The sequence below is a fragment of the Gopherus flavomarginatus genome, chromosome 4 (genome assembly GCF_025201925.1).
Source record: "Gopherus flavomarginatus isolate rGopFla2 chromosome 4, rGopFla2.mat.asm, whole genome shotgun sequence".
In the NCBI taxonomy this organism is placed as follows: Eukaryota; Metazoa; Chordata; order Testudines; family Testudinidae; genus Gopherus; species Gopherus flavomarginatus.
The window spans coordinates 120,922,465-120,934,907 of NC_066620.1; the positions used below are offsets into that span (position 1 = coordinate 120,922,465).

General features: G+C 43.6%; 1 protein-coding gene across 2 annotated transcripts in view; it reads right to left on the reverse strand.

Annotated features, from left to right (window-relative positions):
- TPD52L1 (TPD52 like 1) overlaps positions 1 to 12,443 on the reverse strand; it is an 88,228-nt gene that overhangs the window by 44,204 nt on the left and 31,581 nt on the right. For both annotated transcript variants that reach the window (XM_050949922.1, XM_050949921.1), the window contains exon 2: positions 6,845 to 6,960. In XM_050949922.1, the coding sequence (XP_050805879.1) occupies positions 6,845 to 6,960 (116 nt within the window). The remainder of the gene's footprint in view (positions 1 to 6,844; positions 6,961 to 12,443) is intronic.

The following is a 12,443-nucleotide window of genomic DNA, read 5'->3' on the forward strand; positions in this document are numbered from 1 at the left end:
ACCCGCCCCTTTCCTCAAGGCCCTGCCCCACCTCTTCCCCCACGTCCCACACCCCACTCATTCCTCACCTGCCTCCCTCACTGCTGTCTCTGTTTAACTCCAGTCTGAGCAGCCCCAAGGGACTGGCCCTGCTGGAGCTGGGGTTGGCACCTGGCAGTGCAGGTCAGAAGAGTGCCATGCCTGCACAGAAGCAGCCAGGCAGCCCCACTGGCGAGCTAGGGCATGGCCCTCTTGCCCAGCAGCCCCCAGCCTCCCTCAGTGCTGCCTATCCAGCAGCCCCCTTCCCCACCTGCTCAAGCCCTCTCTGCCCTGGAGTTGCCTGAGAGCGCGGCTGGGGGAAGAACCAGCTGGCAGGGCAGCTCACGTTCCTTACCTCCCAGGGAACGTTCCAAGCCTGCTTGTATAGGAAGATCTTGGTGGATGAGCAAAATGCCAGGACCACTACCAATAATTGGAATATCGATTATCATACTTATTGCCAAAAGCAGCTAAATCAGTAGGTCTTTGTAAGCCACTGCAAAGCCCTTAGCATAACTAAACAAGCAGCTGGGCGGGGGAGAAGGGGGGGGCGGCTTGACCCTCTGTCCTTCCTGATAAGATCTCTGTTGCAATTGCTGAGGTATGTGTTTTAGAAAAAACAGGAAGCTTATCCATATATGCCCTCTCGTATGTGTGTTTGTCAGGGCCCTCAAAACATGCAGGCTCCGAAAAAAAAAAAAAAAACAAAAAACAAAAAAACCCCACCACATCTCTCTAATAAGCAAGGTTTTTCTTAAACCCTCTAACCTTTGAAATTGCTTGCTTAACAAGTTCTTTTTTTGATTGACATGTTATTGTTACACTAACCCGAATAAATAAGGAGAGAAAGTATAGGGTAGTTGGACTCTTCAGAAACACTTCATGGACACATCTTAGGGTCCCGAGCGGCAGTTGAAAGACAGGCCAATTGGACAGCTGTTGTACCATGCAAAGACCGCTCCAGACTTTGGTAATTATTGATTTTGGAGGTGTTTTACTAACCTGTTTTGAACGTGTGCGTAAGTGCTTGAGACTAAATAAAGTGGAGCTTTAAGTGAAAGCACTCTTGTGGTGTACTGATTGTGCCAACCACCTATCAGATGGCTTGTCTCCATTGATTTATGTCTTGCCACTGCTCACCAAGAGTAATTGTTACCAAGAGCTTTGGATGTTTAGAACCACGGTAACACACTGGGAGTCCCTTACCCCGCTCCCTATGGACCCCTGCACTCTGTGCTCAGCTGCAGCCCTGCAAACCACACTCCTCAAAGGAACTGCTTGCGGCCTGAGCTGGTGCGTGTGCGGCCACAGGAGCTACCACTTCAGGGCTGGGCAACAGGCTGTAACTCACACCCCCCATCCCCCAGACACACCTGCAGTAACTGGACTTTTAGTGTCCAGTTAGTATATCTGACCAGACACTGCCAGATTCCCTTTTCAACCTGACTTTCTGGTTGAAAACCGGACATCTGGCAACCCTATCCAAATATCCTGGAATCCCTTTATCCTATTGGACATTGTATGATTTAACTCTCTAAACTGCAAAGAATGAGGCAAGCACTAGTGAACAAAGCATTGACTTCCAAGGCTGGTTTTATGTTATTGATCTATTTTTATCTTGCATGCTAATACATTCTCTTACTCTGAAACAGATCAAAGGTTCACTGGTCTTTTAAAAATCTCATTGTTTAATCTCCAACCTATCAGTTTCTCATTTGCCATTACATGGGATCCAAGTTATTCAAGAAGCTTGGGAATTCATCAGCAATTTTAGGAATATGAGATGAAATCCTGCCCTACTGAAGCCAATGCAAAAACTCCTGCTGAATTCAACAGGCCAGGAGTTCACCATGGAATGCAATGAAGTGTTAGAATCTGCATGTTCCAGAATAACTTCTTGTTTTTCCAGTAAGTTTAGTGGGCACTGGATCATAAATAACTAATTTAAGAATTCCTTCCTCTTTCCATTGCAGAAACAGCAAAATGAAACATTGGCAAGAATCAGCACCACTAGGGAAGAAACCAGATTCTGTGAAGAGGTAACTGAGCAAGTGTTTCTAGAAAGAAGAACGAAACCATTCTGGTTTAAAACTAATTGGATTATGCATTTATTGATTGGACAGTGAAACTTAGAATTCAATTGCTTGCCACCCAAAACCAAAACTCTGGGTGCATCAGTTCACCCCACTAACACTATTAAATAGTTTAAGATTAAGCCAAAACCAGTATCTTACCTTACTTACAGATACTTAAACTTTAATGCTTACCATACAGACTAACACCAAATTGATTACATACCTGTCTGTGTGAACATTCCATCGAAGTCTTTTTGACTAAAATTCTCTAACTGAACAAGTGGAAATTAACTAAATCTTCGAGGCTCTATGTAAGCACTAACCCTTTGCATACTGTTGAAACACAGACAACATTATGCACTCTATTAGAGGAAAGCAAAGTGTGTTTTTTAAACCATCCATTATTAAAAGGAAACCATCAATTTGAAATCTCAGTTAAAAAAAGGCTAAAAACAGTTTCAGATATAAAACCTACTGAAGTTGTTCAGCTACCACCATGATTGGGGACTTGTAAGTAACTAGCAGAAAGGCTTAGGGATTTGTAGTGGGATTTTCAAAAAAGCACTTAAAGTAGGTAAGTCTGCCTAACCCCTATTCACTTCAATGAGAGTTAGGTGTGTTTTTGAAAATTCCACTATTTGATGTCTTATGAACCTAAGCTCCATTTTCAAAAGTGACTGAGCTGCTTTTGCATATACTATCCCATTGTTTTCCTAAGGTTAAGCATGTGCAGAAGTGTGTGCTAGGTTAGGACCAGAGAGAGAGAAGATATAGTCCCTCTGATCATTTTCGGGGTTACAGAATCACATTTATCTTATGTTTTTCTCTCCCCTGTTGTTACATGGGAGATACACAACCAGAGGAAGCTGATGACCAACAAAATTATGTTCCTCTGAATAGTCTATTAGCTTTCCGACTGACTTCAGTAGGAGCACTCATACAAATAAGATTACTCATGTGCCTACGCGTTTGCAGAAGCAGGCCCTAAGTGTCCACATTTTTTCTGAAACTCAGACTCTGATGTACATAACTGAACTTGCTTAAAACAAAACAAAAAAACACAACACATTCTGACAGAAACTCCTGATCCCATGGAAAATTTTGGGGCAGGTCTGTTGTAATTTTGGAATGTGAAGCGGACCTGTGGTACATTTTTAGTTTCAGATTGTTACAGGAATATATAGTCATTTTTATGTGTACTACAGAAATGCCTGAAGGCCTCAGTTAGGATCAGGACCCCACTGTACTAGCCAATGCCCAAATGCAAAGTAAGAGACACTCCATGCCCCGAAAACCTTACCATCTAAAATAAAGACAACAAAAAAAGGGAGTTAGGAGTGGAATACAACATACAAGCAAAGTGGTAAGTGTAATGAAAAGCACACAAGGTAGTGGACATGTGTGATCCGTCCCCAAGACCAGCAACATACAAGGGGGGATAAAAAAACAAAGCCAAAAAAACAACGCATATTTTTATATAATCGGATATATGCACACGCGCACGCATTATAGATCATCTTTTGTTTGTTTAAATAAATACACATCAGGCATACCTGACAGCCACTCATTCCATTAACTGATCTCTTGTAGGCATCAAGAAAGAAGTGGGCCCTGAGGAAGGATTTGAAGAAAAGGCTGGCTGTCCTTACCAACCGACACAGGGAGAACACGTGTATAAGGAGAGTGTGGCTAAAGCACAGTGATAACTGTGAGAGATGCGTACTATTGGGCTTGTGTGTCAAGATTAGTATCATTGGTGGAGTGGAGGGTAGGAGAGCACTCTACAGGAACCTGAAGCTAAAGGAGGGAGAGGAGATTGTCAAAGACAAAGGAATAAATGGCAGCTGCATCCAACTCCCACTGCAGTTACTTTCAGTGGTAGTGGGGAGCCTAAAAGCTCTTTGTGCTTTAGGGTACGTCTTCACTGGCAACGTTAAAGCGCTGCTATGGCAGCACTTTAACATAGCTTGTGTAGTCATGGTAGCTCTCTCCCAGCGCTCTAAAAAACCACCTCCATGAGAGGAATAGCTCCTGCACGGTCTACACTGGCACTTTACAGCGCTGAAACGTGTAGCGCTCGGGGCTGTTTTTTCACACCCCTGAGCGAGAAAGTTGCAGCGCTGTAAAGTGTCAGTGTAGATAAGCCCTTAAGAAAAAAACCTCTCTTCCAGGAAACTTGATCCTAATTTAATTATAGCCTTAGAATCTCCCCAAATTCTCCAGACTTTTTCTAAATGCAATACTCAAGTGTTTTCCCTTTGAACATAATTACATGCTACTAGAATGCCGTGAGCAATTTAAAACAGTCTTAAAACAGCCCAGTTGACCTAGATACTGTAATTCTAGTGACGACAGAACAACTTTCAATTTGTCTTTGTGTACTTGAATTAAGGGTCTCATCCTGTGTGGTGGATTCCGAGTGCCCTCAATTCCCACTGACATCAATGAGAGTGAAGGGTGCTCAGGACCTCATAGGATGAGACTCTTGGGGAACTCATTATTTGCAGATAACTACAAGGAGTTGTCTTTAATTTTCCCCCTTCTCTCTCTTTCACTCTGCTCTACCACATGCAGATTAATGAATCCAAGAGCTACAGTGTGTGAGCTGACACATGTTTTCTTTAAACATTAAATAACTTCTACCCCATCTGCATGTCCTGAGCGGGACATACAAATATAATTAACAGTCATATAATCAAGCTTCCTTTCTATTATTTACAGGCATACAAATTCACTATAGGAGCAACATGTAGCTAACATTTCAGAGACATTAGATCTTCCCATAGCCTTAAAAGCCCAACTGGGCAGAAAAAATCACTTGGTTTTTAATCCTTCAGGAAATCACAAGTCAGCGTACAGAATGAATCAAACAAAAGTCTCAGTGGTTTAAGTTAAAAAAAAAGAAAATCAGGTAAGGTCATGGAGGATAGGACAATCAATGACTATTAGCCAAGGTGGTTAGGAATGGAACCCCATGCTTGGGGTGTCTCTAAACCACCAACTGCCAGAAGCTGGAGCAGGATGGCAGGGAATGGATCATTTATAAGTGCCGTGTTCTGTTCATTCCCTCTGAAGCCACCTGGCACTGGCTACAGTCAGGAGAGAGGATACTGGGTTTGCTGGATCACCGGGCTGACCCTGTATGGCTGTTCTTATGACTATTAATTGCAATTTAAATAATTTTTACTGCATGGTGGAGAAATACTAGTCTCTGCTAAGAATTGTCCTTTGAATTATATCATCTAGTCCTGTATCAGCGTCCCATAGTTGCTAGTACCAGATGCTCCAGAGGATGGCTCAATTACAGAACTTTCCTATGACCCTGCCAACTGTTAGTGCCTACTCAGGCATTGAAGCTTGAAGGTTTCTGTCTCTTCCAAAATGTTTGGCTTATTAAAATCCCTAGAATTGGAACTTTTATTGTTTTGAATTTCCCACCTTCTGGTTTCACTGATTGTCCCTTTCTTATTGTACTATGAGAGAGTGAATACTCTCTTTACCTTTCTTTACCGTGAATACTTTTCTTACAATCCCTCTTATTTGTCTCCTCTCTAAAGTAAACAACCCCAGTTCTTTCAATCTTGCTCCATATGAAGGTTTTTCCATGCTTCTAATTGGCTGCCCCTCATCTACTTCTTCTGTATCAGACAGCAGACACCATGGAAGGCTGCATTCAGATTGGATTTAAGCCTGATGTTGACTCTCTTCCTAACCTCATCAAAACTAAATCAATAGTGCCATGTAACTTCCTCCAGTTCAGGCTCCCCTAACGTCCTTCAGCCATTTATTTATTTTATTTTTTTTGGCGCAAATTCTCTTCACAGTACTGTAAGAAGTTGTGTTGTCATGATGTTGCAATCATCATCAGTGTCATTTTCTCTAAGAATCATGTAATCAGTTCTTTTCAGTAAGTGTGTCACAGGCTGGCTGGCCCTTCCACAGAAAGCGAAAGAGAGCGCGAGAGAGGTCTCAGCCCACCTGTGACACAGCTGATTTGCCTCCCCAGGTGGAAAGAATGAATCAAGTTACATGACAGTCAGTCATGTGATTAAACCAGGACTCTGAGGGTTAGAAAAACAGAAACTTGTGAACAACTAAAGTGAGGCACTGCAGCGTGGAGTTGCAGGAAGAGAGACTCTTTTGCAGTGGTCCCTCAGGAAGGGAGTCATGGCTGGGTAGAAAGACCCAGCTGAAAAGTTTCGTCTTCCATTTGGGGGGTAGCAAAGAAGGCAGACCAGGCCTTATGTCTTCTCCTGTGAACAGAGAATGAGCCAATACCTGAGGGAGGAGGAGTTGGGCCTAGCTTTAAGGGGTGGGAGGATGGAAGACCTTCGATGTTTGTTCTGGAACTTTGTTTTAACACACCATTCTTCAAGAAGAGTGGTTGTTACTGGACTTATGAAAGCCTTTTGAGCATGAGAAGTTGTGTATTGAGGAGCCTGGAAGAGGGGAAACCAAGGCAGGGTTCTTTCAGAGACCTTTCATTCACTGTATGTGCTGCAAATTTAAGACTAAATGACACATGGCTCGTTTGTTAAAATAGCACACCCACTAATTTTACCTCTGCTGTCAATAGATGATTAGTTTTCCAAAAATAATCTGACAGAATAAATCACCTTGCACTATTCTAGTCTAGAATAAATTAAATAAAGGAAATATAATGTACTTGTGGCATCTGCACTTGATCCTGTTAATAACTTCCAAATTCAGGAGGTACAAATATTAATATCCAGGGGATCAAAAAGCTTTACCTTGGCTAGCTCAATCTTTAATTCTTCTCTCTCTTCTTCAGAAATCATGCTTGTGAAATCAATATCAGTGACCGTTTCTTCGTCTGTCTCGTGCAATGGCTGTGTTTCCAGCAGACCTTTGAAAGCAAGAAAGTAACAGTCAATAAAACTCTTACAATTCATTTTACTGAGTGGTGACGGGGAGGGGGCAGAGGGTGGCCAACCGTACGAAACCTAAATAATGGCCTAATTTTTGTTACATGCACTAGAGTTATCCAGGTCTTTCTGATATAGCCCATTTGGAGTCCTCTTCTTTTTGCTTTTGTAAACCTATTGCAAATGATAGATTATCACAGAATCATAAAAATGCAGGGCTGGAAAGGACCTCAAGAGATCATCTAGTCTATCTCCCTGCCTGAGGCAGGGTTAAATATGCCTAGGCCATCCCTGACTGGCGTTTGTCTAACCTGCAGCATCCCTTCTCAGGAGTGCCCAGGACAGGCCCTTCTCTCTGCCTTGTCAGCCCCTTTCTGAGCTGTCTGGCTTCCTTTTAAGCTTCATCTCCATCTGGAGCATGCTCTGAAGATGTGACTGGGCCCAAAATTGTTCATCTGGACTCAGAATTTTTCTTTAACCCCTTCAGTCCTAGTGTGAGGCTTAAACACTCCATCACACCAACCTAGATCTCCCTTGCTGTAAACTAAGCTGATTACTTCTTGCACCACCCTTGATGGACATGGAGAACAATAGTATTTTGTTGTATTATTTTTGTATAATATAGACACGAAGGCACCAAGATTAAAAAAATCAAATCTCACTGGATGCAGCATACAGCACTACTGCATCATGATATAACATAGAAGAAAAGAACATGAAAAACCTAGCCTTTTCTTCAAATTAAAAAAATTAATCTGTTAATAAATATGGATCATTGCTGTGTGATGTCCACAACAAGGATGACAATATAACGTCTGGTCAATATAGCACTATGTTATACAGTAGATTAATATACACTTTACATTTTTCACGTGTCTTGTTCGAGCTGTTTCAGAGCCTCTCCTATTAACGGAGTACTGCTACTATGGAAGTGTACCTCAGGGTTTGACTTCACTGTTAAAAAGGTGTTTGTTTTTTTTTACCTCAGCTGACTTTTGCACGTGAGCTATCCCGAGATAAAAAAAATAATAGTGAAGACAAAGCATTTTAGTTTTACCATGAGGTAAACTTACCATGCTCAGTCCTATACTGGTCGAAAGTTACTAGGGATGGGGGGAAGCAGTAGACGTGATACTAAAAATCAAGATAAGGCTTTCGACACAGTCCCGTATGACATTCTCAAACAAACTAGGGAAATGTGGTCTAGATGAGATTACTATGTAGGTGGGTGTACAACCTGTTGAAAGATCAAACTCAGAGTAGTTCTCAATGGTTTGCTGTCACACTGAGAGGACATATCTAGTCGAGTCCCACAGGGGATAAGATTTAATATTTTCATTAATGACTGGGATAATGGAGTGGAGAGTATGCTTATAAAATTTGCAGATGACACCAAGATGGGAAGGGTTGCAAGCATCTTGACAGATTGGTCTGAAATTAACAAGATGAAATTCAGTAAAGACAAAGACAAAGACAAAGTTCTACACTTAGGAAAGGAAAAATATCAAATGCACAACTACAAAATGGGGAATAACTGACCAGATGGTAGTACTGCTTAAAAGAATCTGGGGGTTATAGTGAATCACAAATTGAATGAGTCAATGATGTGATGCAGTTGCAAAAATAAACTAACTAACTAAATAATAATAATGCTTATATCCTGGGGTGTATGAAGAGGAGCATTATATGGATTACACTGGAGGTAATTGTCCCTTCTAGCCCTACATGTCTATGATTCTGGATCCCCATCTGAGATTTACCTGGTGGTGAAACTGAAGTGCCTTGTCTTCATTGTGTCATTACCTAAGGAGAGCTCACATGGGTCATTTACTCTGAGGTAAACATCATTGCTTTTTTTTAGCAGTGAAGACAAGCCCTAAGATGATGCTATATGGAGGTTTCAGAATGCTGGTAAGTCTGAAGTACAAGCAACAGGTATGGGGAGTGGAATAGTCCAGAAGCTTGGAGCAGAGTATACTTGTGGCTATTCTTGATAGCTTAAATTCACTGTGCTGTCCCACTGAGGCCCTGATCTTACAAACACTGATGCACATGCCTAATCTTACTATCATGTAGTCCCATTGAAATCAATGACAGTATTCATGGTACTTAAGTGCACGCTTAATTGCTTCCAGGATCAGAGCCATGATTTGTCTCTCATGTTCAGATGCTCTGGAGATCATCAGCATCATGCATTATTCACAGGGTCGGTTCCAGGCAACAGCTAAGAAAGCTGGTGCCTGGGGCAGTCAATACAAAGGGGCAGCACTCCATCTGCTATTGGAGCAGCCCATCCGGATCTTCTGCGGGAATTCAGTGGCAGGTCCCTCAGTATCTCTCGTCCTCTTTGAGCTGCCGCTGAAGAGGAAGAGAGGGCGTGAAGGACCTGCCGCTGAAGAATGGAGTCGATTGGCTTCCTCCCCCACTTGGGGGGGCAGAAAACCTGGAGCTCACCCTTATTATTCAATAAGCACTAACAGGAAAGAGAGTTTTACAAATGGCATCTAGTGACTGTCAGAAGGAAGTTGGTGGCTCAAATAACTGGTGGATGCTTCCTATTCTTGGTTGCAAGGAGAATGTGGAACTTTACCAGATTCCTCCTCCCTGAACCTCTCCTTTCCTGTGGATTGCCTAAGGCGACTGGCTCATAGCGTTTGTGTGTTAAACTTTGCTATACAATAAAACTGGTTCTTATCAATTTCAAACTGCAATCCACAGGGTTCTGAATACCAAGCATGAACTGGACCATAGTTTTGACAACTTCACTCTGGTGCTGCTTGGCAAAGCAATGAGTTGCAATAGAACCACTGACCAGTCTGGTGGCACTCTCAGGAACAGAGCATTGTGTTGATTCATGTTTGGAAGCTTACTTTTGTAACCATATGGGACTGAAACTTTTAAATAAACATAAAAGCTTAAATTGTGCAGAAATTGATCATTTAGATACTAAGATTTTCCGAGCAAGCTAGCATGATGTGGTAAGTGGATTTTTAAAGCCCTGACAAAACAAAGAAAAACATTTTACACAAACTGCAGGAAAATAATTTTCAAATTATTTTTTATTAGCCAGAAGAGCCAATTATTGTTTCTAATTTATTCTGAGATTTTAAACAGTCTCACTAACAGCCTTTTCATAGCTCCAATCCATGCTTCAGAAAAGAAAGAAAAAATTACAGACTCCAGCAGAAAAAAAATAAAAAGATTGTTTAAGGGTCTCGGCTTTGTCCTTCAAATACTCCATCAACCAGTATGTCAAAACAGCCATCACTGTAAATTTCTACTTCAGACTCTGAAGCCTTAATAAATACAATCCACAACCACATGTATCCAGTGCAACTTCTGACCAGAAAACAACAAAACAAACAAAAACCCACCATACCTCTGGGTCAGCTATAGCCTAAACAAAAGATGCTTTACAATGTGCATTACTCAGCTGCCACAGAGACAGAGCTACGTCTGAACAGAAGTCAGCACAGTTTGAGGAGGATAAAATGAACTCAGGGGCCAGCCAGAGGCTGATCTGGCCCTAATCTAAGATACAGCATCCAGAGAAAAGGTGGTAAGGGTATGTCTACACTATAAAATGGACCTAATTTCACAGAAGTCGATTTTTTAGAATTTGATTTTATACAGTCTATTGCACATGTCCACACTAAGTGCATTAAGTCAGCGGAGTGCGTCCTCACTACCGTGGCTAGCATCGGCTTACAGAGAGGTGCACTATGGGTAGCTATCTCACAGTTCTCGCAGCCCATTGGAATTCTCGGTTAAGCTCCCAATGCCTGATGGGGCAAAAACTTTGTCGCGGGTGGTTTTGGGTACATGTCATCAGGCCCCCCTCTCCCTCCCTCCCTCAGTGAAAGCAATGGCAGATAATTGTTTAACACCTTTTTTTCCCTGGGTCCTGTCCGCTGGACCCGCTCAGCTCACTGCCTGCCTGGATGATCGGAACCCTAGGCAAGCAGCGGGCTGAGTGGGGCCAATGAACGGAGCCCCAGACCAGCAGCAGACTGAGCAGCTCAGCCTCGCTGCCAGTTTGGGGCTCTGTCTGCTGGCTCCTGCCAGCTAGGGTCCCGCTCAGCCGGCAGACCTCAGTGAGGTCGATTGAGGTGCCTGGACAGACATAGCTATCCTCCTCTTAGAGCACCAAATAGGAGTGACTCCAGGTCATTCTCTTCTGTAAGTTTCGTCTCATGGAGATTCAGTCCTGCCTGGAATATCATGCCAGCTGGAGGCTTCTGCCTCAGGCTGCTCTCCTAACTGGCATTACCTCGTGGTTGCACCTACCCCAGCATGCTCCTTGCTCCCATGGCTCATGACGCCCAGACAGTAGTAAGAAGCAGTTCAACTTGTGGAATGACAAATCCAGAATGAAGGATTGCACTCTATGGGCCACGCTAAGATTATTTCAGAGTCCTAGATAGCATTCAGTCCCTATAAAAGGGGCAGGGGAAAATTTTCATGAAGCCTAACAAAAATGTTAATTTATCAGCGCAGCTGAAAGAGCAAGGAACCCAGGACTATAACTTACAGAGAGCTTCCATATTATTTAACTCATAACTGATATAATTCAAAGTAAAATTTCACAGTGCAGTCTGTTCTAAGACTGAAAATGCAGGAGAGGAGTCAGAAAAAGGAAGAGTGATCTGTTTCCGCTGCTTTCAAACCGGGGATGTTTCACGTGTTACGTGAACACGATCACCACTACACTACAGGGCTTCTCTTTTTTTGCCACAAACTTTGCCAAATGCACAGGAATGTTTTCTCTAGCTACAGAGGCTACCTAGTGCAATGTCTATATCAGGCCTGCACAGCATGCGGCCCACGGAGGTTCATTGTGCAGCCCGCGGCAGGGAATCAAAGAGCTTTGGGCTGTCTGCAGCCGCGGGGAGCCCAGAGCCCTGTAAATCTCAGCCACCGTCAGGATTCATAGGGCTCTGGGCTGCTGGCAGCGGAGGGGAGCCCAGAGCCCTTTAAATCTCAGCTGTGGCCAGGATTCAAAAGGCTCTAGGCTGCCCGCAGCAGCAGGGAGCCCAGAGCCCTTTAAATCCCAGCCGCCAGGGCCGGCTTTAGGCCAATTCAACCAATTCCCCTGAATCGGGCCTGCCCCTAAGAGGGCCCCATGCCCAAGCCCCAGTATGGTGTACCGGCAAAGGCCAGTGCGCAGTACCGGGGTGGCCCAGCTTCCCCTGGGGGCAATTTAAAAGGCCTGGGGCTCCCAGCAGGGGCTGGAGCCCCAGGCCATTTAAATTGCCACCAGAGCACCACTGCTGGAGCCCTGGGATAGGGCTGTGGGGCTCTGGGGGCTATTTAAAAAGTCCGGAGCTCCCATCGCTCCTACCGCCCCAGCCCTTTAAATAGCTACCACTTCCCCATTGTTCCCATGGCTCTTTAAAGGGCTGGAGTGGTAGAAGGAGGGGAGCCCTGTGCCCTTTATATACCCCCAGAGCCCTGCGGTAGCAGG